Below are 25,521 nucleotides of genomic sequence, written 5' to 3' on the forward strand. Positions count from 1 at the left end.
AACTGAATAATGTTAACGTTCTTCACTGGGAATAGAATGTATGAGACACTGGGGCGGGACGGACGAGGGATCCCCCAGAAGCAGAATCTAGTGAGGGGAGAGCGTGCATGACCTGGCAACAACGAGAGGTAAGCCTGCAGAGAGGAGCTGTGCAGCATGAGTGTGAATTCCCTGCAGAGATTGTTGCTAATGCATGATAGGTTGTTACTGGGTTGTTAAGATGTGGGTGCTGGGTTGTTTCGGTTGTGTTGCAAGGTGATTGGAACAGTTTCATTTCACCATATCAAACATTCTAGTGGGCAACTAAACTGTGATAGCTGACAGGCATTCTAGGTGGTTATTTCTATGTTGTTAGGTGGTTGCTAAGGTGTTACGGTGGTTGCTGGAGATTTGATTGGGGCTCAAACAGCAAAACATCGAGATCAGTTTTGTGCATTTTAGTGGAAATTTGGCAAATGACAACAGCTCTTGGCTGAGAGCGCTGACATTCACACACACACACACACACACACACACACACACACACACACACACACACACACACACACACATAGAGCGAGAGCAAAGGAGAGAAAGAGCCTGCAGTTTTAATATATTATTGAGTGGCTGAGATGCCGATATGATTTTTTTAAAGTATTTTAGCCCATTAACGGATTAATTGCAAATCATTCACATCATCCATTAGTTTTTAGATTGATTTTCTTCCTTCCGGGCACACACACACACAAAGAGAGAGAGAGAGCGAGAGAGCGAGAAAGAGAGAGAGAGAGAGAGAGAGAGAGAGAGAGAGAGAGAATCAGCTTTAACTTCACTGTCTTTCAGGACCTTATTAACATTTTTCCTATTTTAGCACATTCACATTCTAATCATTCATCAGTTCGCTGTTAGATTCTGTTCCTTCTGATCTGAAGAAAGGAAAGAGGAAAGAACTGAGATCCTCATAGTCGAGTCACATTGATTTGTGTTTTAAGTTACATTAAAGTCGTGCAGTTGTGAGCAAAGACTATTTTCAGATCGTCTCCTTGGTGATGTGTTGACACTCAGAAATTTGAGATTTTGAAGATGATTAAACACAGATGTTACAGATAGAAAATGTGTCAACCACTGTCAACTGCATAACCATGAAATATTAACAATGAACTGAAATGAACCTCTGCCTGGAAGGAACTGAACGATGGTCGACAGCGATGGAGCGAATACACAAATTATAATTAAGCATCTAAAAAATGTATGATCATGAAACAAAAAATAACACCTGTCTGGTCCTTTAAAACAAGTTGGTGTTCACACTGCAGACACACTGAGACAAATGTGACCGATTAAAGCATTAATGATTATATCTCACTACTGGAGGAATAACTGTACATTAAGAGCTTTATAATCATCATCATCACATTTTCAAGAAACTGAGGAAGTTAATAAAATAATCAGACAAACAACCAGCTGATGATAAACTCTATATTTTATATTATATTATTATAATGTTTTAAAATGAGTTGCAGTTTGACACACACATCTGTCACTGGGTCAGTTAGTTTCCCCCTCAGTCATTCTGCTGAAGTTTAACATATATAACTTTGTCCTCATGCTGAGTCCTAAATACGTCGTGACTTAAATTGTAATAAAAAATATGCAATATTAGATCAATCAGAGATAAATCAAAAGTTATTCTAATGAAAGTGAAGTCACTGTTTTTAATACAAACATAAGTATCTAACATTTCAACGCCCTAGACATCATTTTGTCCACATCACTACAAGCAGACACTGCAGAGCGCCACCTGCTGGGCACTCAGAACACAGGCTGCCCTCAGCCTCCTGTGGTCCAAACACGATGAGGCATCAAACCTTCAGCCGTGAGGAGGAAGGGAGTCAATAGGTCCACCGACAGTCATTTCCTGAATCTGTCGATACATTTTAATGACCATGTGGCTGCTTTTACAGGTTTGGGCAGGTAGAGAGAGAGTGTGTGTGAGTCTGAGGGTGTGTGTGTGTGTGTGTGTGTGTGTGTGTGTGTGTGTGTGTGTGTGTGTGTTCTTATCATTATCTGGCAGCATCTTTGCTCTGATCCTTCATTCCCACCATGCGCTTAATCCCACATACGCACACACACACACACACCTTGACCTCGTACTGCAGTGTATTTATTCTGTCAAACATAAAGCAAAGTTTACATCTTTACTTAACTATTTATATTTTCTTCGTAAATCTCTAAATAAAATGCAGATTTTTCTATTTTTTCCGATTCTGGGTATTTCAGGAGCCCGTAGTGCTCTGATGAATCTTGCAGACTTTCCCTGAGACGATGATGTCATGCACAGTCAGTTTTGCCAACGTTGCGTCCTCTCAGTGGGGGGTGTGGCCAGAGTTAGTGCTGATGATGCACAAGGCACTTTGTCAGCACAGACAGACTTTTATGGCTCAGCTCTGAGGTCAACCTATCGATTAGCTCCACCACAACACACACACACATACACACACTCACACTCACAAAACCAAGCCAACTCTGAAGCACACGTACACACACACACATACACACACACACACACACACAAACTGAAAATGAAGGTGATATGTGTACTGGTCTAACCGATGTGTTGAATTATTGCCGTTTATGTCAAATAGACCATCAATCACAATGTGGAATATCCAACAATTTATCAGAAAGCTGTTTTTTTAATTGCCTAACCGGACAGATTCATCTTGAGTCAGAGAAATCAAGAGAATTGCCATCACATTTCATGTTTTAAGAGAAATACATCAAATATGCAATTCCCAATCCAAAAATAAATTTAAAAAAAAGGAAAAACCTGGAAGTCAACATGGTGTCAGACACATTGATGAGAGTTATAATTCAAACCTCATCCAGCCTGGAAGCAGCAGGAAACACTTTGTCTTCCTGGTCTCCAAGTTCTTGCACAGAGTTCAGTTGAGGCTCGAGCTCCAACTGGAAATTTTGATCAGCAGGGAGGACTAGATGTGTGACATGATGGTGACTCTGACCTCCAGTGTGTGTCATCTGATCTGGAGACATAAACAGGACATGTTGTTTTTCTGGAAAATCCTGCAGTTGACTGTGGCAGAAATACCAACAGAGTGATGAGTCTGTCTGTAATAACAGCTTTGGGGTTATTTCCCAAAAAGGTTTAAGTTATCTGGAAATGAGGAAGAATGCCCATATTCACAAACAAAAACAAAACGATAACGGTACTCGACCACCTGGACGGTCTCAGGGCCTCTGCGGGGGGGTATTTGGCGCCATCTGGAGGTGAGGAACGAACGCGGTGGCAGTATAATGGAATATTGCTGCACAGAAGGCAGATGTTACACAACCAGGGCACGATAACTGTTTGCTACTCAAATCTGTTTCATTTTATTGGACATTGTTTGTCAGATTTTTTTTTTTAATGGAGCCCATAAAGTGACAAGTGAACAGATCTTCTCCCAAGTTTCTCATGCACACCAGATACTTAACCATTCTCACAGGCGTCCATTTGTCTCATGCACACCATAGGGCTTTGAAAGTTGTGTTTGTGACTTCTATTCCAGTTCTGACAACAGTAAGAAAAGACAGTTTGTTAGTAATCATAAACTCCTGGACCATCTTTTTTTGGACAGATAAGATATATCACTAAAATCAAAGACACAATCTCGTCCTCTTTCAGGTTTTTATTACATTATGTTTTAATATATTAATGTTTAAACATTTGATTTTAATAATCGCTGCACGTCTTCTTGAACTTGGGACGCCGGCTTGAGTTCTTGGCCAGACGGCTGCAAAAACTGACGGCGATCTAAACAGAAAGACAAGAGCAGAAAGATGAGATGAAAGACTGATACACAAACACTGTATATATGATGTATATGACATTTGTATTTGTGTGTTCTTACCTTGAGACAGCTTGCTACTGATCTCAACCGTCATGTACCATGTAGCAGCATGTAGAGCAGCGCACCAAGCTGCCAAAGTAAAGAGGAGTTCTTAAAATGTACAGATAGAGAGACTGATGGAGTGATTAATGAAGGGTAAAGGGGGAAATAGGGGCAATAGGGGGCAAGAGACAGACTAAAGGAAAACTACCTGACAGCTGTTTATGGTGCTGGTTCCAGTAGAGCCCAACAGCCCAAATCAATCACTTATTAGGGGAGCAAGATGATGTTTGGCTTGATGTTTGAGTGAAGAATTCAGAGCTGTTTCATTATAAGCTGAGAGGGAGAGAGAGTGAGAGAGTGAGAGTGGGAGTGAGAGTGAGAGAGAGAGAGTGGGAGAGTGAGAGAGAGACTGTTGGGGCAGAAGCTGATGTAATGTTTTCATCTGGCTGATGAATGTTAAAAGCTGCAGTAGTGAATCAGAGAGGGATCCAGCAGAACCACGACGAGAGCTGCTGACGCTGTATTTTCTTTAGGTTTTGATTTTCTCATCCAACGCTACAAAAATCAAAACCTAAAAAAACAACAGAGCTGCAGAGCAAAAAAGAGCGTCCAGATAGGAAACTTCCTGTTCCTGTTCAGGCTTTACAAAACACACAGGAGGAAACACACAGGAGACGTTGTGGATGTGTTCCATATGTCTGGACAGAGGGAGACGTCCTTTTATTCAGGATACACTAAACATATATTATAATACACTGTGAGCACATGGACACTAAGTATTTTCAGACTGTGGTTTCTTACCATCCAGCAGCTCGTACATGAGGACCAAGTTGTTCTTGACGTTTTTCTAGCCTGATCTTGCCAAAGTAGGCAGTCATGACCTCACACATCTTGAAGAGGAACTGAAACACCACGGTGCTCTTGATACTCTGTTTGGTAACAGAAGCCATGGAGATGTTGGAAAACCTTGTCCGGGCGAAGTCCGTGACCGAGTCGCTGAGACGAAGATCATCATCATCACTGATCTGACAGTGAAGAGACGCACGGCCGTTTCTACTATGAATACTAGGATGTGTGTAGAAAATACAAACAGGAAAAGTGAACATTACAACTCATCATCTAATCAGAAACACACATCTGCTGAGGAGGAAGGCAGAAATAAACTAAAGCATCAACAATGACAAAGAATAACACACAAAATATATATCTAAGGTTTATTTAAGGTTAATTGTTCCATTCTAAATCATTTCAACTTTAACAAATTCATCGATTGGACTGATTGCTTCTTTCATTGGCCAATTGACCCTCTAATAAATCCCGCCCCTGAATATTGACTGTCCAATCACAGCTTAGCAACCTGTAACTATAGACAGAGCAGATTGCGCGATTGTAAATGGAGCCATCAGATCACAATCAGTGTGAGCATTTTGATGGAGTATTTCCTCACCCAGTGTTTTTCCTCCGACAAGCAGGTTAAGCAATGAGTTCAATTCAATTCAGCAGAGCCAAGTATCCAGTTGATTCCATTTATAAATGCACCTTACTCAGCATTTTCTTTACAAAAAGTCTGATCTTGAGGAAGTGGGTGCAGGGCCTAGCTAAAGGTGAATTAATATTTGATCCTATATAATGTCCATATAATGTCAAATGTCCATCTTTAGGACATAAATACAATGTGAGTCTTCAAACTTCAACAAGAGATTCAATTTACAAAATGATTAAACAGAGAAAAGCAGCAAATCCTCACAGTGGAGATCCTGCTTTGACTAGAAATTAACGATTTATTAACTTGGACACACTCATTCCATTGATCCCTGGGTTGAGTTAGTCCTCATCCATCATCTCAACCCATCCTGCTCCTCCAGAGTCATGTATTAAACCCTTATAGAACCTTCATGTAACCTTCAGGAAACCCAAACTTGTTGGCTACCTCTGTTTTCGACTGCATTTCATTGTGATGCATTCAATTCAACTAACAAAAAAAGATTCTCATTCATAACTAACAATAAGATATATTACAACACAGATTTAAAATGTTTCTTACTTGTGTGTAACCGTTAAATATACATTAAAATGTATATAATAAAATAATCCAGTCAGAAAAATCCCGAAATTTAATAGAGCTTCATTCACGAGCAGACAATTAACCCATGAAGGCAACACGGTCTATTTATACACACAAACCCACAAATATGAAGTACATACTGCAATAACGTTTGAACTTGTGCTTTACCTTACAGAAACATTTTATATTTATTTCTTCATAATGCGTCTGTCTTTTTTGGGACGTGACGGCCAACTGATGACTCAAAGTTGTGATTTGCCTTGACGTTAATCTGTGTTTCTGAGTGCCGAATGAAAGGTTAGTCCGTGTGGGTTTGTTCGTGCTGCGGAGTCACGACCTTCCATGAATTATTTGTTAATTACGAGCAACTACAATGTTAAAATAAGCGATATTTAGTGGATATCCGTTGAGATGACAGTTAGCTAACAACACCTGCTAACGTCGCTGCAGCAGTCAGGCGGCAGTTCGTCGCTGCTGCATTGCGACCGAGAGACAGACAGGGAGACAGACAGGGGGACAAACGGCGCTGTTATGACTCCGTCGCGGTCTTACCTGCGCGGCTGAACGTGGTCTCAGTCTCCGGGTCATTCCCGCGGGCCGTGCTGTCACACAGAGCCGACATCTGTCTGTGAAGACGCGGGCTTCACTGCTCTCCGCCGCTCGGAGGTAAAATGTCGGCGGCGCAAGCGAACCGTCAGCTGACAGCAGCCTAGTGTAATGGCAGAACGAGTGACCGTGTTAGATGATGTTCCCTGGTGACGACGGATGTTTGAAAACGTTTTATTTTGAACAAACTAATTTGTGGTATTCCCAAATCTTATTTTGGTTTAATAAAGAATGAAGATGTTGTATGTTAATATGTTTTATGCTTTTATGTGTGCTGTCTGGCATTATTCAAATATTTTTCTCATGTTTTCATTAAACCAAAAATATTGCTGTCCATGGCAATGCTTTGTTGTATCCACGTCACACTTTTAATGAAAACGATAACAGATCTCATCCGTTTCCAACATCTGCCGTCACTCAGGAAACCACTCACACACACGAAGAGCACCACTTTACACGGAAACATATTATTACAGTACACCGGTCCAGCAGCGTCCCCCTCTGATAAACTAGCCTCCTTCAGCCGCACGACACAGAACACCATCACTCCTCTTGAACTCACGGTTCTCACACCTGTTCCACGCCGGTGTGTCCATTTATGTTCCACGCTGAGAACATGTAGGTGGATCCAGATCTGCTCCCGACCTTTGCAGAGAGAATGTGTGTGGATGTGGGTGCATCCTTGGCCATTGGCATAGAGGAGGAGGTCTGCGTTTAGTATCAATTCACTGCACCGCAGGGCGCCACGCACACAGACACCTTCAACAAGCGCCCACACAGACCCAGACTGACACCCACGCACAGCCGAACAATAGATAGATCGATAGATAAATTGATAGATTGTGACACAAACGTAAAACCTCCACATTACCACACTGTCACATCGGTATGACAAAAGAACTGTAACATTCCAAAAAATTTCATTTGTTAATTTTATTTAAAAACCTCAAAGTGAAGACAGACAAAATAAAATCAATAAATAACATCCAATAAATAAAGTCTGTTTGTACTCTGTTATCCACCTTTGTAGTTTGTGATGAAATACTGTATGTGTTTTTATTATATTTAAATATGATCTGCAGGGAGGGAAGTCAAATAAACATACAGAAACATGGATCAAAAACACGACATAAACAGCAAATAAATAACTTAATGTATGATTGATACACACAGATATGTAGCATAAATAAATAAAGTTATATTTTACAAATCTATTTTACATTATCTTTGTGAGACGTACATAAATGAGCAGTAACTCCACTTGTAAAAGCATCCAGCCTCTGCTGCCACTCTGTGTTATGTTCATGTTCTTGTCTCCTGCATGTGCAAACTAACTATGAAAAATTTGGCAAAATTATTTTCCTTGAGAAATTCAGACACTGATTTGAAATCAGTGCATCAATGTGTTATGATAAGGATATTTATTTGTAGCAGACCAGTGTGTGTCTTTTTGTGTATTAGTGTGCCAAGCTTTAGTATGTACATTTAGTTACTGAGGCTGATGGGAATTTGGTGATTGTTTTTAAGATTGTATCTTGCCATTGGCTCCCAATCCTGGTCCTCTGGGCCCACAACACGTTCTATCTCTATGACGATATGAGAGTGACCAACTGTTGACCAAATGAACGCTCAGTGCAAACAGAACAGCCAGTGTATCACAAATGTTAAGGATTCATCATCTGGGAACCATGAATGTCTGAACTTCATGTCGGTCAAGCGTATTAAAAATAATTTTGATATGATTGTTCTACTATGGTTCGCAGAAAACAGTACAAATCAATCAGCTTCTGACATCATCTGACACATCATGACATCGTCACCATAGGAGCCTCAAAGAGCTTGTGGGGGTGCGTCCATGGTGAGGTGGAACGACTGGCAGGAGGCAGGAGGAAGGTTATGTCCCCTGACCTCAGGTAGGGGAGGAGTTCAGCAGGGGGTCATCGGAGTCTCTGTTGTCATGGCGGCCAGAGGAAGAGGAAAAGGGGGATGTTTGGTCGTCTCATTTCCGGTAGCCTCTGCTGTAATCTTTTCGCCATGTGTAGCGGCGTTCTCTTCCTGTTTCACATTCTCTGATTGGCTGCCACTTGCTGACCTGGACTCCCCAGCCCCTTTTCCTCCTCCTCCACCTCCTCCTCCCTCTCCGTTCTGACCCCCACTACAGTTTGATTCACAGCTTTGACTTCCTGTACCACAAAGACGAACAAAAGTCATTTTGTCATTAGTCATTCATGTCAATAATCATCACAACATTTAAGGAGTCCATGGCAACAGCTGTGTGTTTATGTAAAAATAAATCTTATGATCTGATTCATAATCTCAAATACTGATACTTTACTGAGAAGTAAACCTGTAAGCAGGTTTATGTAATGAGGTCCAGGTCTGTTAAGATGCTGCTACCTTCACTGTGCTGGCTCCCTCCTCCTCCTCCTCCTTTTTCTCCTCTCCAGGCTGGCAGCTCATTGAAAAGGTGTGGAGAGCTGTAGGGGTGAGAGACGGTCGACTGGTAAGGAAAACCTGGGGGCCACTGGGGGCCCTTGGAGGCCTTAACCAGAGACTCCTGGTCTGAGCTGCCTCCTCCTCCTCCTCTGTTAGAAGAGCCCTCCTGATCCAGCAGAGACATCAAACCCAAATCTGTGGAGCACAAATGTTACAGAGCAAAAGTGATGAGTGATGATTAAGACAGAAGATAAACAAACCTCCACTGTGTCCATTAGAGGTTAAAGTCTTGAATAACTCTAACAAAGATGAGCAGTCATATTGAGCCTTTGATGATGTCACCAGGTAGTGTTTGGACCCCTTATCGCTTCACTTTACATGGATCCCTAGTTAGTCTGGACACTAGGCTGAGCAGTGTTCTAATGCTGTCTCACCTTGACAGATGTCTCCAAACATGTAGTAGCACTGCTCGGAGAAGGAGACCTTGTTGATGGTGTGGCGGATGTAGCCGGCCTTCAGCAGATTGCTGCTGTACTTCCGAGCTTCCCGGCGGTCGGTGAAGCCTTCAACGTGATGGAAGAGCCAGTCCACCACGTCTGAGCCTAGACAGACAGACAGGCAGACAGGGGTAACAGACAGACTGGCTGATCAGAAGTGAACTATTTAGTTATTAGTTACTTTTCAATTTTTGTTTCATTCTAATACTCTGTTGAATCTTCTGGGAACAAAAATGAGACAGTGAACAGAATAATCAGAGAGACGTTAGCTAGGACTTAGAGAGAATACTGCTGGAGCCAAAGAGCCAAAGAGAGAGCATCAAACTCAAATCATCAAACTCTATTGGTTTGAAGCTCTAGTATTACTCTGTAAATACGTTTAGCCCTTTAAATCTGATTTCATGCCCCTGGATGGAGGATCACACTTTGACTGAAATAAAATAATGGATGGGAAATGGAGGTGTAAATATTTCTTACTGATCAAGAACATAAATGTGTAGGTTCAATTATCCTCCAGGAGACTGAAGATTATTGTTAAAAGAAATCATTTAAATGGGATTTTACTGTGAAAGGTTATCTAAAAATCTGAGTTCTGGTTCTGTGGCAGTGACGCTCCTACAGATTCATACCGATGAAGGCGTTGGGAATGGTGATCTTCAGCCACATCCTGTCCCGAACCTCCAGACCCGACTCCGGATTGGCCATCGCCTTGACAATGGCTGTCATGTCGCTGTGGATAGTGAGGTGACAGTCTTCCTCCACACCTATAGAGACAGAGCAGAGCTGAACTGTTGGACGGACGGAAGGATGGATGGAGGAGAGAAAGATGAGAGTGTTGACAGGGCTGCAGGGTGTGTTACCGTAGTGAGGGAGGAGGCTCCCCGTCATGGCGGCGGTGTGAGACACCCAGGCAGCCGGGTCGATGGGGCGGACTGGCTCACCTTTCAGGAGGGGGGGACGGGTGAGATAACATTAGTATATAAAATGGGCTCTACTGTATTATACTACCTCAGGTTACAGTATTAAAGCGCTGAAAGACATGCCAAAGGACGCCAAATTAATTCCATTAATCGAATTAAATTTAATCAGGAAGTTTCTGCTGTGTGTGCACGTGTGTGTGAGTGTGTTGCTGCTCACTCCTCGGCAGTGTGAAGCCGCTTCGAGGGTTTGGAGCCCAACATTTTGCCACTGTTAGTGTCACCGAACTACAGATTGACAGGCAGATGGAGAGACGGGCAGGCATGTGGAGACAAGCAGCCAGACAGAGAGAGAGAGAGAGAGAGAGAGAGAGAGAGAGAGAGAAAGAGAGAAACAAGAGCTTTAGAGTATAAGCAGCAGTATTTGTAGTAGCAGCCATAGTAGTGCTTGTATTAGTAGTGTCAGTAATAAGAAGGTCAGGAGTGATGTGAAGGTGAAAAACAGCGGAGTGGTCCTTTAAATGAGCTCACCCTGGTTTGTGGACGACCTCTCTCAGGACACGCACAGCATCGTCGTTACTCATGTTCTCGAAGTTTATATCGTTCACCTGGACACACACAAACAGGAATACTGCTTAATACTCATAATAAACACAGAACTGCTGCTACTAACTCAGCTGGTCTTCCACCTGCAGTAACATGTCTCCAGGCTCGATGCGTCCGTCCGCCGCCACCGCTCCTCCTTTCATGATGGAGCCGATGTAGATGCCCCCGTCTCCTCTGTCGTTACTCTGTCCGACAATACTGATGCCCAGGAAGTTATACCTGTCTGCACCGTGGAGAGACAGACAGGTAGGGCGGAGAGACAAGCGGCATGATGGGCAGAGAGGGGACAGACGACAGGTACGGACGAACAGAGGGAGAGAGAGAAAGGCAGACAGATACGGAGATCAAAAGGCCAACAGGCAGATTGAGAGACAGACAAGTGTGTAGAGATGGCAAGCAGAGGGAGAGACAGAGAGACATGCATGCAGAGAGACAAAGACAGACAGGCAGAGAGACAGACAGGCAGAGAGAGAATCATGAATCAACACATGGAAGGATTTACCTTACCATGTTTTTATATTTCAACGTCTTTTTTTGTTTTTACATTTTTGAAATTTGTCAGGATTATTTGTGTGTGTGTGTGTGTGATGCTGTCCAGCCTGTGTGTTCTCTCTGTACTCACCCATGTTCAGAGTCACAGTGATGATGTTCAGCGACATGGTGGAGTCAGTCACACTGCTGCAAGACTGAGACTGACAGACGGGCAGGACAGAGACAGAGACAGAGACAGAGACAGAGACAGAGACAGAGACAGAGACAGAGACAGAGACAGAGACAGACGGAGACAGACAGAAAAGAGAGGAGAGGAAAATAAAGGACAGATAAGTGGCTCACACGCACACACACATACAGAGACTCTCTCACAGTCAAAGGTCAACATGCATATAAGTGTGTGTGTGTGTATGTGTGTGTACCTTCTCCATCCGCTGTGTTTTGGGTTTTTGGTGTTTTCTGCGCTGGCGTCTGACCAGGTGTGGCGACGAGCTGCTCTGCTCTGCTGATTGGCTGAACCTTGTACGACATCACAGAAAGAGGGCATCTTCTTCAATCCAACATGTTTAACGGATAAACTGAATAGGCTCGTCTCAGCGTGTGACCTTTGATCCAACTGTGAACTCTGACACATCACCTGGATCCTATGCAGAGCTAAAGCTGATTGACAGCTCCATGGTTACTAAGCAACCAACCGTGTGTCCTTAGCGCTCACAAAGTCAATGATAACTAAGTATGAAAAATATTAAATAACAAAAATGTAAAATCAAATGAAAATTTTGTCTTTTGCCAATTATATACTTTATGAACTTTACTGAAATATTTATGAGAATGTAATTGGATTTTCTGTAGAATGTCCAAGATTGAAGAAATAATTGAATGAACAAATAAGCAACTAAAAAAGTAAAATTCTAAAAGTACAAAAAGCAAACATTAGAAAAAACTTTTTTTTAAATTTAAATGTAAAAAAGCTAGAGATGAGCTTCTGCCAAAAAGAAAACTGCAACAGCTGCAGTGTAATTCCCATTCAATGATCGTCAGAGCAAAAAAAGAATCTGATGCGCTCGGGTCAGCTGGGAACCCTTTATCTGCTGGACAAAACACTGTCCAATGCTACTGACTGTGCCAAGTCACATGACCTGAAACAGCCAATGACAACAGGGGGCGGAGCTGTGCGCCTGAATGGGTTTTCTGGAGCAGAAGATACAGAATTAAACAGGAAGAGTTTCACCTGAGGGCAGAGTGTGTGTGTGTGTGTGTGTGTGCGCGTGTGTGTGTGTGTGTGTGTGTGTGTGTGTGTGTGTGTGTGTGTGTGCGTGTGTGTGCGTGTGTGTGCGCGTGTGTGTGTGTGTTGAATAATTTACATGTTATATCTCCAGGAGCATTTAATCCCTTTCAAGATGCCCTAGAACCTTTGAGAGAGAAGCTTTCAGATGTGAAGCTCAGAGCTAAATCGGGAACCATAAGGATTTGTAAACAGGACACCACAACAGCTGTGTATCACACTTGAAAGCAACATAGTCCTCTGTGTCAGTAATGGCTTCCAAACAAGATGCAAATTGCTCCTGTGACAGTCAAATACAGCATAGAGGTACAGCAGCAGTTTCTCACCTGTGATTCAACAACAAGGGTGTGATTGGTCAATTTCTATCATGTGACACCAAAATGTAGCATTTCTTTCACATTCTTTTGAATATGGTCATATTGTTATATGTTCAGGTGTGAAAAATGTCTGGTCTTGTAATTGTATTTCTATGTTTTCTTCACTCCCTGGATGTTTCTTCTGTATTGGCTCCTGACTTCTGTTCTGTCTGCCCTGATATTAAATCACAAGACAGAAAAAAAAAAAAAAACATTGTCCAAAGGGCCCCCGCCCTGCCCTGCCCTCTCCTACTGATAAAAAATAAGAACTTTCTGGGTGCCGATAGGTGTTCAGTGTCCCTCTGCTTTTGATCTTTGAGAAAACAAAGCTTTGTGTTTCTGTCAACACATAAAAGTATTAAAATGTGTCTGACCTTCCTCCTGAGTCTTCCTCGGAGGAGCAGAAACTGGTCTCTAATTCACTGCTCAGCATGGTGGATGAGCTGTCTCCACCGCTGCCCGTTGGCCCCGTTGGTCCCACCCCCTTCTGCGACGCTGGTTTAGAGGCGCGTTCGTTCACGTGCCCGTCTGCAGGAGGAGAAGCCAATCAGAATATCAGACTGCAGAATGAGAGACAGCTCCTCACTGCAAACATCCAACCAATCAGTACCAACATGGGCGCAAATAAAAATTAATATGATTAAATCCAGTGTGCGTGTGTGTGTGTGTGTGTTGTCTTACCATGGCTGCTCTCATCCTTCCGTTGTTGCCCCTCTCTTCCCAGATCTCCTCCTCTGTCTTGTTCAGCAGACTTGCTCTCTGAACCATGAAGATCATCCTGATTGCTGACAGCATTGGCACTGATAGAGACAGACAGGCATTGTGCACAGACAGACACTGAGGTGAGTTGCAGTCTCCCTTCCCACCAGCTGGTGGAGACACAGCGTGATGACAGATGAAGAAGAAGTAACAGTAGCTGGATTATGAAACAATGAGTCAAATTTGTTTTGCTACGGCGTGATAAGAGTTAGTGACATCATCCTGATCACCATCCACATCATCATCATCATCCTCATCATCATGCTTCAGGATGGGGTTCTGGGTTGATAATGAGGTGAGGAAGTATCAACAGTAATTTGTAGAGGGTGTAGTAAATACAGAAATGACAGAAGCTATAAATTAGAGTAAGTACACCCCCACACATGCACACACACACACACACACACACACACACACATACAGGTACATACTGGAAGGAGGGTGGTCTGGAGTCTCCGATCCCGCCTGTTCTCTCAGTATGGGGTGGGGCGAGGCTAGATGGTGTGGCCTCCTCAGGGGTGTCCAGTCCACTTCCATCAGCCTGACAGCTCTCTGATGACACCAACTTAACACAGAACAAGAGGGAAACAGACTTAGAAAAAGACGAAGATGTCAGATGTGTTGGCCCTAACAGCTTGTAGGATCCTGAGCTGCTGAGCATCTCCTCGCTGGAACATCTCACGTGTACGTTAGGTACGTGTGCATGACAGTGTGTCTGTCTGACTGACCCAGCAGATGACTCGTCCGTTGAAACATGGCAGCCTGGCATTGTCATCAGAGATTTCTTCTTTAACTACCCTGTGCACACAGAACACATCATCATCATCATCACACTTCCTGTTACACATTCTGTCATACCTACAACACACATTACAGTAAATATTCAACCACTTTTATTTACAAATCTGAAATCACTCAGGTACACTATATAGCCAAGATAATAATAATAATAATAATAATAATAATAATACCCGAAGTCATCGTCCATGGACTTGAAGAAGAATTTGTGGTTTGGTTTGTTGAGGACGTGTTTGAGGTCCGCCAGGGTGGCGCGTTCCATGGGAACGCTGATCCGGATCAGGTAGGGGGTCTCCTGGTCCTCTAGGTGGTATATAACCCGGGTATCCCCCATCTCGACGTCCCCCACTGAGCCCGGTACGGCTCAGAACGGACCCGAGTCCCGAGTGCAGTGAAAGCGAGAGAGACTGATGCTGGGTGAGACCGCCTGTCTCTCTGCGCCCTGTCTGGGTCTGTCTCTCTCTCTCTCCTGTGCTGTTCCGGTCTGTTTGTGACCCAGATGTGTCTGACCGGATCCAGATGTTCCGTGTGTCTCCGGTCAGCGAGCATCAGGTTACACTCGATAACATACACTACTTCCTGTTCTATCCTACTAAATAAAAGTCCAGCAGCAAAGACGGCGGGGAAACTCTTCGAGTCTTGTGGTTTCAACATTTTGCCACTTTTATTTTGAAGACAGGAATCACATTTCCTTTTTTGGGGAAAGGAAATTACTGATCTTATACTTCCGGTTTTACAGAAATATTTCCAAAATAAAAATGGAAAATTAACGCTGAAAACGATGAACTGTAAATAAGCCTGTTAACAATCGAAGCAATAAAGATATATACTGTTTATTTTTTTAGACAAAACGGATTTGAAGAAAATATTAATTGACAGAATATCCTGCCGTCTAAACACCAGCAGAAGGGAAATACAAACGGTCCGTATTTTTCTGAAATATGTATTTGCTAGTATTGATGACACCATTGTTGTAACTGTTAGTTTAGAGAGATCATTACTGTAAATTTGTTGGTTTGGATGACATAAGCGGTGCACTTTGTAATTTGATGACATCACTTTGTAAGTTTGGTGACGTCAATTGTTAATTTAAGAAGCTGTGGAGTCTGATACTGTTGTGACATTGGAATTGGAAGCAACAGTTTTTTGACCACACAATGGAAAGTACAGCTAAATGAACACTTGACTTTTGAATTAAACAATAAAGGGAAGTTACCCAGTCTTGTGTGTGCAACGAGCTGTTTGCTAGGTTTACCCAAGAAGTGACACGTCTATGCTGCAGGGCAACATGCCGCTACAAAGAACTCCGTAATTGAAACCGTTTGTTGGACTCGGAGCGCTGGAAGGCCAGAGAGGCTCCACAAGAAGGACATACCTCTCAGTGCCAGCGGATCATGAAAACAAAGTAAGAGATGTGGTTTGTTTGTTTTTTTATTTTTTTATTTTAGAGTCAAACATTCATTACAATCCAGTATGTGAAAAGGCATTCAGTGACAGCTGGGAAATCTGAGACAATTCTGAGTTGAAAATTGTGACGTCCTGAGAAGAGGCGACTGGACAAACATTTGTTTGACCAACACATGACTTTGAACTGAAGCAGCAGTAAACATTTTCAATCTTTTTGAATTTCAAAAGTCCCAAATCTCACTGAAGTTTGTTACTTTTTTTAAAGGGGCAAATACGTATAACAGATTTATCTATCCATCCAAAAGTAGTTTGCTGCTGTTCTGCTGCTTCATGTCAGAAGCCATATGTGGAGCTGACAGCTCAGAATGACTTCACCAAACAGCAAGTCTAGAGAAACGGCAGCAGAGCTGATTAGAGCATGTAAAAAAGAAATTACAAAAAGCTTGATTTACAAATGTATCTCAGGATCTGATTTTCACTTAGATTTTTGTATTACTTTTCAATTTTTTTAACAGATTTGGACTTTTCAAAATACAGTTTGTGATTTTAAAATAAAGATTTTTTTAAATGTCAAAAAACGTAATTGTCTTAATAAGCACAATGTCCCATAATTTTGGACATAAAAAGAAGTTTCCACTGGGTCAGGACATCATGATCTTTCTGGGCTTTATCCTACTGAGCTGTGATCACATATTTCCACTGCGGCCTCACAGCAGGGAATAGCAGGATGACTCACCACATTACAACTAAACTTTGACAGTCTCTTCTCTCTCTGAGCTGGCAATGTCACGCTGACCGATTGGCTCAAAAATGTGTCGTCAATAAAAACAATAGGCCAGGAGTGCATTAAAGGGTCGTCCAGAGACCTGGAGTCAGGAAAGAAGAAACGGCACTCAAGAGCAAATCACCCCGACTAGGGGAAGAGATGAATGTGTGTGCAGGCAGAAGTCTCTTCAGTTAAATACTGGGGAACATTTTGTTTTCTCCAAGGGCTCCAGTTTCCTCCCCCAGTCCAAAGACTTGCAGGTTAGGTGAATTAGAAACTCTAAAGTGCCTGTGGGTGTGAACATGAGTGTGCACATCCACGGTCCCCTACTTTCCACCTGCATTTTGATGTCTGAAATGTCTCTGTTCCCAAGTGCCCTGGATGCAACATAAGGCCACTGAGGTGAATTTAGGCTGGTTGTTATATTCCTGCTGCATCATCATGATGATCATGAGACATGACTGAAGTGTCTGATGTTTCTAAATGTCCATAATTGCAAACAGGAAAAAACTGCATTCATAAAGTGTCAGGCAACAGTGATAAGAAATCTGGAGCTTCGTTCCTTGTAGGGTAGCAGAGGTAGGGTTGGTTAGTTATTTCTGAAATCGTTCACTCGTTTCATGTCCATGTGTCTTTCTGTCCTGGTGCTGCATTGCTGTCATTCCTCTAAGTCCACAGCAAATTCTTATTAAATAATCTTATAACCACTTAAGCCCTAATGGACCAAGTACAGGGTTTATTATCAGTTTTTGGATGGGAAAAAAAGCAAATGGGAAAAAGAAACATGATTAAGGGGACTTCCAGGTTGCCTGGAATAAAGACCATCACCCAGGCTATCCACTGAAGGGCGCTGTAGCATTGGGCAAATGGAAGGCCTTCCCCGATGACATGAAAGACGCCTTGTTCTACTCTGGACAAGGGTGCTAGAAATGATTATGACTTTATGAATAAAGGTCAGATTCATTCAAAAGCCCAAAACACCTAGGCAGACCGTGTACGGGTCATTTTCCCTCAGGGCTTAAATGGTTAATATCTATAAGAGTGTCTTTCCAAAGGTTTGTTTGCATGACGAGCTTAAAACTCAAGGATAAATAAGGGAAGCTTGTTAGTGCTGGGTCACACCACCAGGGGGCAGGAGAGTTAACACAGATACTAACTAGCCTGGTTGTCAAATGTGAGTTAAACTATTAGAGCACAGAAGTTAATCTGCTTTTGGGCACCGACTGCATGTGGTGGATGTGGCCATGTGTGTAGCCACATCATTGATCATAATTTCTAGAAGTTGAGACTTGACTGAAGACCTGATCTGACCCGACCCAAGACCCCAGGCCACCTTCAGACACGACCCCCGCAAATCACTGTAGCAGGATCCCAACCCGTATATTCTCTCACAGTGTTAAAACTTTCAGCATCTGTAGCTACGAGTCAGCAGACTCTATCAGCACATCATCCATCTACTGATGATAATGTTACGCTACCATCTTCACCCCCGTTAGGAGAGGAGCAGCTCCATTTACACCAATGGCTGCTGGGTAACAATGATCAACCACAGCCTGCCCGTCATGCCAACAGGGAGAAGCGGATCTCAGGCCAGCACGTTGACGTCCCGTAGTGCCATCGCAGCAGCTGCACTGCCGGCAGGTTGGGGGGGTTGTGGGGAGGGGGGCGTGGAGGGTGAAGGGGGGATTATCGGGGGGGCGGGGCCATTCTGATTAGCTGTTGAAGCGCTTGTCTGGAAAAGGATCTGCTGTAAGGTCCGTCTGAGGTTGGGATGGAGTCTGCGCTGTGTCTCGTAGAAAATCTCCACGGCAACGCACTTCATCACCCCGGCAACCAGGTCCTCATACAGTGGCACTGTGTACATTCGGGATGTCTGCAAATGAGAAATAGCTAAATATTAAAAACAACAGACTAGATTGAATAGAAACATGGGAATAAAGACACAGCGTTCTTGTTCCTGTTGAACGTTCAGTGGTAGAAAAAATGCACCGGTTGGTAAACTCATGGATATTTCATCATGGATATTAATGATTGTCCAAATATATATGTGAACATTTGATAACCAAGGTATGCAAATCTAAAATGAAGGTGCACTGAGAATCATTTTGTAAAGTGAAATAGAATTAAATCATCGTGCAGCAAAAATTCCTAGGAGCCCCAAGCAGTAGTTTGTTCCTGAGAAAGCATGAGGGTGTGTGTGTGTGTTCTCTTACGTGTTTATGGAGGAAGGCTCTGACTCGAGGCATGTCGGGATAGAAAGTGTTTCTGATGACCATCTGCAGCCAGCGGATCTGAACCTCAGCGTTCAGATTATCAAAGAGAGACGAGTAACAGGCAGACAGGCTCACCATCACATCTGAGAGACGCAGAGAGACAAACCATCACACAGGACTCACACCAGCTCAAACAACACATGACCTGCCAGTCAGAGACCACAGGGCGGCTCAGCCATATCCTCAACTGACATGACCTCCATTTGTACCATTTGGTAGGAGCAGAAGGAGTATTGGCATATAGCAGCAGTATTAGTGGTGGCAGTACTAAGAGCAGTAGTAGTTAAAGCAGTGATACAGATTGCAGTAGCTGTTTTAGCAAGAGTATCAGTACCATGTGCCACAGGAGAGTGGTCCAGCATTCTGTCAAGGAAGAGGACAGTCTGAAAGGTGCTCCAGGTGGAGAGGTCAAAGGTCGACACAACCTGGAGGTCAGGGGGTTTGATGCCACCCCACAGCTCACAGAGTTCTTGGACAGGTTGGACCAGAGCGCCCCCTGCTGACAGATCGGGCTCGTAGGGAGGAGGTCCAGAGCTGTTGAGCCAGCGGTCAAACTCCAGGCCTGAGGAAGCCAAACAGGAAGTGATGTTGCTGCATTCAGCACTTTACACTTACATCACGGAACTTCATCATCATCATTCATCATTTCTCACTTCCAGACATAAACAGAAAGTAAATAGTAAATGTATTTGAGGAGCAGCTCTCTCTCCTCTTACCTTCTCTCTGAGCAGCATCCTTCAGTTCGGGGAAGTAACACAGGAAGTAGTCGATCAGGTCCTGAGCCACCACACTTTTGAATTTAAATTCTGAAATGTAATCCTGCAAACAAGCACACACACAAAACGTGCGTACACACACGCACACCAAACACAATGGTTTAGAATTGTAATCCTCATGACGCACAGATTTAACCCAGACCTTTTATCTTCTAACAGCACAACAAAAATGCTGATCTCAACTTTTGTCACCATTGTTATTTACTCTGGTTGCTTAGCAAAACTGGAAGTGTTTTAGGGTGAGCCAACATCCTCTGGGACAGGTTAGGTTTCTGTCCTCTGGCCCCAGACTGGGTTCTGTTTCATCCCAGGTAGACATTAAGTTCGCAATATGTGAGCATAGTCAAGTATGAACCCTGACTTTGTTACTGCATTAAGTGGGGGTAGAAATGATAATATTACTTCACAGTTTGAAGTATCAGTAGTTGTCACACACCTTGAGGAAGCTGTCGAAGCTTTTGACGTCTCCACAGAGCTGAGAGAGGTACGAGACAAAACAGAAACCTTTCTCATACGTGAACAGATTCATCAGAGTGCTGGGATTCACTCCTGCAGGAGAGGAGAGGAGAGGAGAGGAGAGGAGAGGAGAGGAGAGGAGAGGAGAGGAGAGAGGATGTATAAGCACACACACACAAACTTACAGTATACAGTCTGTTATATATATATCCAAGTCTGTGCATGCATGTGTATAAGTGTGTGTGAGTGTATAGGAGTGTGTGTTTGCATGCTCTGGTTACCTGGCTCAAATTTGACCTGCAGTTTGCTGACAGGGTTGTTGTCTCCAAGGAGACGCAACTGTCTGTGGAGGGCATCCAACCGGAACACGGTTTCCAGGCAGGTGAACGCCTCACCTGAGGAGAGGAGGGGGGGTTGGGGGTGAGGCGTTTGCAACACTTGCTCAGGTCTTGCTCATGTTGCCTTCTGCATTTCTTGTACTAACTATTACTACTACTACTAAGTCCTTGTCCTCTGTAATTGTACTTGTACTAATATTTGTACTAGTAATCATCTCCTCTCCTTATGATTTTACTGTAGGCCTCAGTAGTAACAGTGGTAGTGCTCTTACTGTAGGCCTCTTACTGTAGGCCTCAGTAGTAACAGTGGTAGTACTCTTACTGTAGGCCTCAGTAGTAACAGTGGTAGTGCTCTTACTGTAGGCCTCAGTAGTAACAGTGGTCGTGCTCTTACTGTAGGCCTCAGTAGTAACAGTGGTTGTGCTCTTACTGTAGGCCTCAGTAGTAACAGTGGTCGTGCTCTTACTGTAGGCCTCAGTAGTAACAGTGGTTGTGCTCTTACTGTAGGCCTCAGTAGTAATCCTGCGTTGTGCGTAGGTTGCTAGTCCTTCACTCAGCCACATCTCCTCCCAGGTGGCGTTGGTGACGGCGTTGCCAAACCAGCCGTGTGCGATCTCGTGGATGACGTCGATGAGCAGAAACTCGCTGCTTTCCAGGATGGAGGCGATGATGAAGGTCAGGCAGGGGTTTTCCATGGCAACAATGGGGAAGGAGGGAGGCAGGAACACGATGTCACACCTGAAGACCAGTCAAACATTGGAATGTGGCATTCAACTCATAAATATTCAAGTCACTTGCATTCGAGGATCAAACTAAAAAATATTTTCATTTCCAAACTACAGTATAGTCTGCAAATCCAGAGAACCGTCTAAAGAACATAATTCCAACAAGAGAGCCGACCTGACGCCCTCTACTCTGAGCACAGAGCAGAACAGAGCCAGGCTGTCACAGTGAGCGTAACCAAAGGAGACTCAGCTGGACACAATTCAGACTACTGTCACCGAGTGGCAGCCATTTACATTCAGCTCGTCACAGCTGGTGACGGTGATCTACAGCACATCTGTACAGAGCCTTTACAACATGCTGGACTACTTTACAGCTCACATTCCTCAGACTGCAGCAGGAGAAGCTCAGGAGTCGTCAGCATAATGATTCAGCTTGATATATCTGGTTCCTTCTCTAAACATTTCCTTGCACATTAACATTCTTACTGTGTTTTTTTTTTTTAAAAGAGATTCTACTTTGTGATCTCAGCAGCTTTCTGTCTTTCTGTCTCCTTTCCCAGCATGCTCCACGCTGCTCCATGACACCCGTGTGACTCACCTGCCCCAAAGGTACGGCCCAAACAGCTGCTCAGCCACACCCAGCCAGCGCTCCACGCTGCCACCCAGCTTCTTCACAGCACAGGACAACAAGCATGGCTCCGCCCACACGCGGCTCCTGCAGGGGGATTGAAGGAGGAGGAAGATCAGAGTTGAGGCCACGCGTGAGTATTGCACTATTTCCAAAAGGAACGCATAAATAATGCAGACTCACCGTGGCCCGACGTCTATGTGCTGCAGCTCTCCAGCCACCAACGCCACCAGGTAAGACGGCACAGGAAACTCCATGGAGAACTGGAAGACTCTGTCCTGTTTGGAGTAGGAGCTGTGGGACGCGCTCATCACCACCGTAACGCCATCGGGAACCTGCAGGGCAACAAACAACACATGCAAAACACATACATGAGGAATGATACAGAATTATTAACAATGACACAATTTTGACATTTTTCAAAGGGTTTTCAAACAGATTAATTAAACGTGTGCTCAATACATTTACATCACAAAATGTTTTTAAAGGCATCAGATAATTAAGTAATTTAATTGAACCCTTAACAAAAATAATATAATCTATAATAATGATATATGATATAGGTAAGACTCAAATCTGATCAAATATTATCTGATCTTCTCTAATAATAATCTATATAATGTTGTTAAATATCGCCTGGATGTTCATTTTCTTCCAGAACTGATCCGTACATGCTGTACTTCAATCATAGTGCATAGTACCAAGTACTAACAGATAAAAGTCCAGAATGGAGTTAGAGATAAGAGTTTTGGGTGAATAATTGATACACAAGACAGGAAGACATACAGCACCAGTGATAAACTTTGATTAGCTCATCAATCGGTCAATATCTACACAGTAGGGTCTCAATAGGTGCTGCTGTGTGTGGAGTGCAGGTCAAAGGTCAGAGTTCATCACTTACTCTCACAGTGGCAGTATAGGTGCTCTTGACAGCAGGAGTATCAAAGCAGGGGAAGAAGGAGCGGTTACACACAGAGTGACCTTGAGTGAAGACCAGAGGACGAGACTGACCACAAGTCAGCTCCGAGTCCAGCCACCAGATCTACACACACACACACACACACAGGTATTAATAACAATTATTCGATTACATTCCAACAATAACTGAGCATAATGTAATGTTAAGTTGTGTGGATGTTTGTGACACATTCATTCACACATTGTAACTATGTACAAGGTGGTACATTGGATTAGTTTTCTTCCTCACCGCGGGTCCATCTGTGGTCGTGTAGCGAACTGTGATGTGGATCAACCTGCCAGGTTTCACCACCGCCACCGGCAAGCTGATGTTGAGCGAGGAGCCATAATCTGTGAACGGGTCGACTCGGTAGGTGAGGGAGACAGGCTCATCCTGTCCAGAACCAGGCACTTTACAGTCTATTGCATGAATGAGCAGCGAGGGGTGGGAGTCTAAGATCAGAGTCTGGACCCCTGGCTGGATCGGGATGAGGTCCAGCACCAGCCAGCCACTCATTTCTTTCACAGCAAAGTTCAGCCGCAAGTCCAGGTGGAAGTGACGCAGCTGAAAGCAGCGGAAGTTGGATGCTGAGGCTACATCCACCAGAGGGCACCCTGCTGAGACAGGACCACTGCCAGATACTGCTGAGGGGCAGCTAGGGTCCCCCACACAGTGCCCTCCGGTGGCCGGGAGGGCTTTACGGCAACAACACAGCGTGGTTGGGGTCTGATGGAGCTCGGCCATCACTGAGCTGAACCCAGGACCCAGATCCCACCTAAATTAAACCACCAGTACCAGCATCGAAAACCGTTACACAGCCAAAAAGGAAGACATTTACGGCCTCTCCAGGGTTGACTGTACTTTATCTTCAGCCCTGTTGTTTGACCATTAAACACAGAGCTTCATTCAAAATAGACTTAACCAGTTATTATAATTTAGACCTGGTTAAATGCGTTGCTACCCATCTTCAAACACTTCTTTAACCCTGAATCTAGATTTAAACCCTATCTAAGACAATGACGATTCAGAATCAACAAACAATAAGGACACTGGTGTAAATAAGCTTGAAGCTTAACCCAGAACTGAATGATCGAACCAAAGTGAACACATTCATGTATCTACTTAATAAAGCACTTAAATAGCAAAAGGCTTAATGTATTTAAAACCAGCAACTACTTCATTGAGGCCCTGTTTTATCACAGGACTTCAAGCACTTGAATTAGCTCTATGGAATAACAGTCTCCTATCAGCTTTTAAACAACTAAATAAAGGTAATCAAAGCTTGTTTCAACTGGACTCAAGGCCTTAATAACACACTCAAACACAACAAGGACACTTGTGCAACAGAATTGAGTTAAACCAAGAGGAACTGGATACAAGAGCCTATTGAACCAGAGGTGAAGACATAAACAACTCAGCTTAAACCTGGACTAGCTCAGCAAAACTCAGACTGAATTCAAAGTCTCATCTAATTATGGAAAATTGTGTCTCACTTTCTTTAAAGCCAGTTTTATGTGTTTGCTAACTCTCCTCTAGCACCGTTCAAAGGCAGAAGTAAATAAATATAAACCTGTACATAAAACATCAAGCTGACTCCTTGTCAAACTGCATTGAAAGCCCTTTATCCGCGTCCATGAAGCGGGTCGAAACGGCGACCTTCTCCCGGGATAAAACGCGTCCACAGCGGGTTAGACTAGCGTTAGCTCGATGTGAAGAGGCCACTTCAGTTTGTTTGGAAGCGGCGCTTAATGTCGCCAAGTTAAAGGTCAAAACGGCGTAATGCTGTCGGTGGATTGAACTAATTTATCTAGCAGGTTAGAGATCAGAGAGCCTAATGCAGCAGGACAGAGGACATTGTTATTAGTTTGAAGGGACAAACAGTTTAGGTAAAATCCATCAGGAGCGAAGAAGCAGCAGCAGCAAAGCGACGCCGGCTCCTCCTGATAACTCAGCCCGGCTCTCTCCCTCTGCTCCCCGGATAGAGATCCAGATGTTCCCCCTGGCTGTCCGCGCTCGGGTGAAAGAGGAGAGGAAAAGAAGGGAGTGTTTCTCTGAGAGGAGACTCGGGGAATGAGGTGGAAGGAGAGGAGAGAAGGAAAGGAGCTTCTGCTCCGTACCAAACAGGAAGTAACAAAAAAGTTTCTGCTCTCTGCACACCAGAGGGGGCGCTGTTGAGCGAGCACGTCCACCAGCTGATCAGTCGTCAACATAATTATTATTCAATCAATTCAAGCGCTCATTGGTGACATTGATACCAGAGCTTCGTTCAAGGACTGCGCGATGTTGTGCTACCTTTTATTATTTGCGCTTTTTGTAACGTGTTCGCCCCTTCCTTCGCTGAGGCTCAAATGTAGGTATATATTTTTGTCTTAAATTTTTACATTTATGATCGAGTGACAAATTCGTGGTTAACACAGAGCAAGATTTGTATTCATATTAAAGGGGACGTGTCACTTGTGACCTTATGACAAATCGATTGATGGTTGTGCTGTACCATCATGGAAG

The 25,521-nt window shown here is 43.7% G+C and overlaps 3 protein-coding genes across 6 annotated transcripts; all 3 read right to left on the bottom strand.

Annotated features, from left to right (window-relative positions):
* Positions 1-3,658: 3,658 nt before the first annotated feature.
* Positions 3,659-6,647, bottom strand: ap2m1b (adaptor related protein complex 2 subunit mu 1b). Of its 4 annotated transcripts, none has more exons than XR_012961056.1 (5): positions 6,490-6,647; positions 4,674-4,868; positions 4,081-4,205; positions 3,891-3,959; positions 3,659-3,793 (listed from the first exon to the last, which is right to left on the bottom strand). XR_012961056.1 is itself a non-coding variant. In XM_076143056.1 (5 exons), exons 1-3 carry the CDS (start codon positions 6,523-6,525, stop codon positions 4,199-4,201), a joined length of 267 nt encoding a protein of 88 aa, XP_075999171.1. In that variant the 5' UTR covers positions 6,526-6,647; the 3' UTR covers positions 3,659-3,793; positions 3,891-3,959; positions 4,081-4,198. The 4 variants fall into 4 exon arrangements, 2 of the variants coding, with proteins under 2 accessions (XP_075999171.1, XP_075999155.1); XR_012961057.1 differs by having other exon boundaries at positions 4,674-4,937; XM_076143056.1 differs by having other exon boundaries at positions 4,674-4,897.
* Positions 6,648-7,494: 847 nt separating this feature from the next.
* On the bottom strand, positions 7,495-15,300 carry dvl3b (dishevelled segment polarity protein 3b). Its single transcript, XM_076171894.1, has 15 exons — positions 14,863-15,300; positions 14,620-14,689; positions 14,323-14,456; positions 13,814-13,932; positions 13,507-13,660; positions 11,914-12,010; positions 11,622-11,691; positions 11,083-11,222; positions 10,925-11,001; positions 10,614-10,681; positions 10,337-10,417; positions 10,106-10,240; positions 9,414-9,581; positions 8,941-9,174; positions 7,495-8,726 (listed from the first exon to the last, which is right to left on the bottom strand). Exons 1-15 carry the CDS (start codon positions 15,021-15,023, stop codon positions 8,470-8,472), a joined length of 1,965 nt encoding a protein of 654 aa, XP_076028009.1. The 5' UTR covers positions 15,024-15,300; the 3' UTR covers positions 7,495-8,469.
* An 808-nt stretch (positions 15,301-16,108) lies between these two features.
* rnpepl1 (arginyl aminopeptidase like 1) lies at positions 16,109-25,132 on the bottom strand. Its single transcript, XM_076172012.1, has 11 exons — positions 23,266-25,132; positions 22,960-23,100; positions 22,242-22,393; positions 22,029-22,145; positions 21,208-21,443; positions 20,649-20,762; positions 20,348-20,460; positions 19,852-19,954; positions 19,470-19,697; positions 19,076-19,218; positions 16,109-18,735 (listed from the first exon to the last, which is right to left on the bottom strand). Exons 1-11 carry the CDS (start codon positions 23,758-23,760, stop codon positions 18,448-18,450), a joined length of 2,130 nt encoding a protein of 709 aa, XP_076028127.1. The 5' UTR covers positions 23,761-25,132; the 3' UTR covers positions 16,109-18,447.
* Positions 25,133-25,521: the final 389 nt, after the last annotated feature.

Source organism: Genypterus blacodes, unplaced genomic scaffold (assembly GCF_046128005.1).
Source record: "Genypterus blacodes isolate CSIRO-AG114 ecotype Tasmania unplaced genomic scaffold, CSIRO-AGI_Gbla_v1 ptg000003l_1, whole genome shotgun sequence".
Lineage (NCBI taxonomy): Eukaryota > Metazoa > Chordata > Actinopteri > Ophidiiformes > Ophidiidae > Genypterus > Genypterus blacodes.

Coding starts and splice junctions, on each gene's coding strand:
- ap2m1b (XM_076143056.1), bottom strand. CDS start 6,525: ATGACCCGGAGACTGAGACCACGTTCAGCCGCGCAG. Junction 4,898..6,489: donor GACCACGTTCAGCCGCGCAG/GTAAGACCGCGA, acceptor CTTCACTGTCAG/ATCAGTGATGATGATGATCT.
- dvl3b (XM_076171894.1), bottom strand. CDS start 15,023: ATGGGGGATACCCGGGTTATATACCACCTAGAGGACCAGGAGACCCCC. Junction 14,457..14,619: donor ACGGACGAGTCATCTGCTGG/GTCAGTCAGACA, acceptor TTCTGTGTTAAG/TTGGTGTCATCAGAGAGCTG. Junction 11,002..11,082: donor CTGGAGACATGTTACTGCAG/GTGGAAGACCAG, acceptor GTGTGTGTCCAG/GTGAACGATATAAACTTCGA.
- rnpepl1 (XM_076172012.1), bottom strand. CDS start 23,760: ATGGCCGAGCTCCATCAGACCCCAACCACGCTGTGTTGTTGCCGTAAA. Junction 19,955..20,347: donor GCTTCGACAGCTTCCTCAAG/GTGTGTGACAAC, acceptor GCTTGTTTGCAG/GATTACATTTCAGAATTTAA. Junction 19,698..19,851: donor GGATGCTGCTCAGAGAGAAG/GTAAGAGGAGAG, acceptor TGGCTTCCTCAG/GCCTGGAGTTTGACCGCTGG.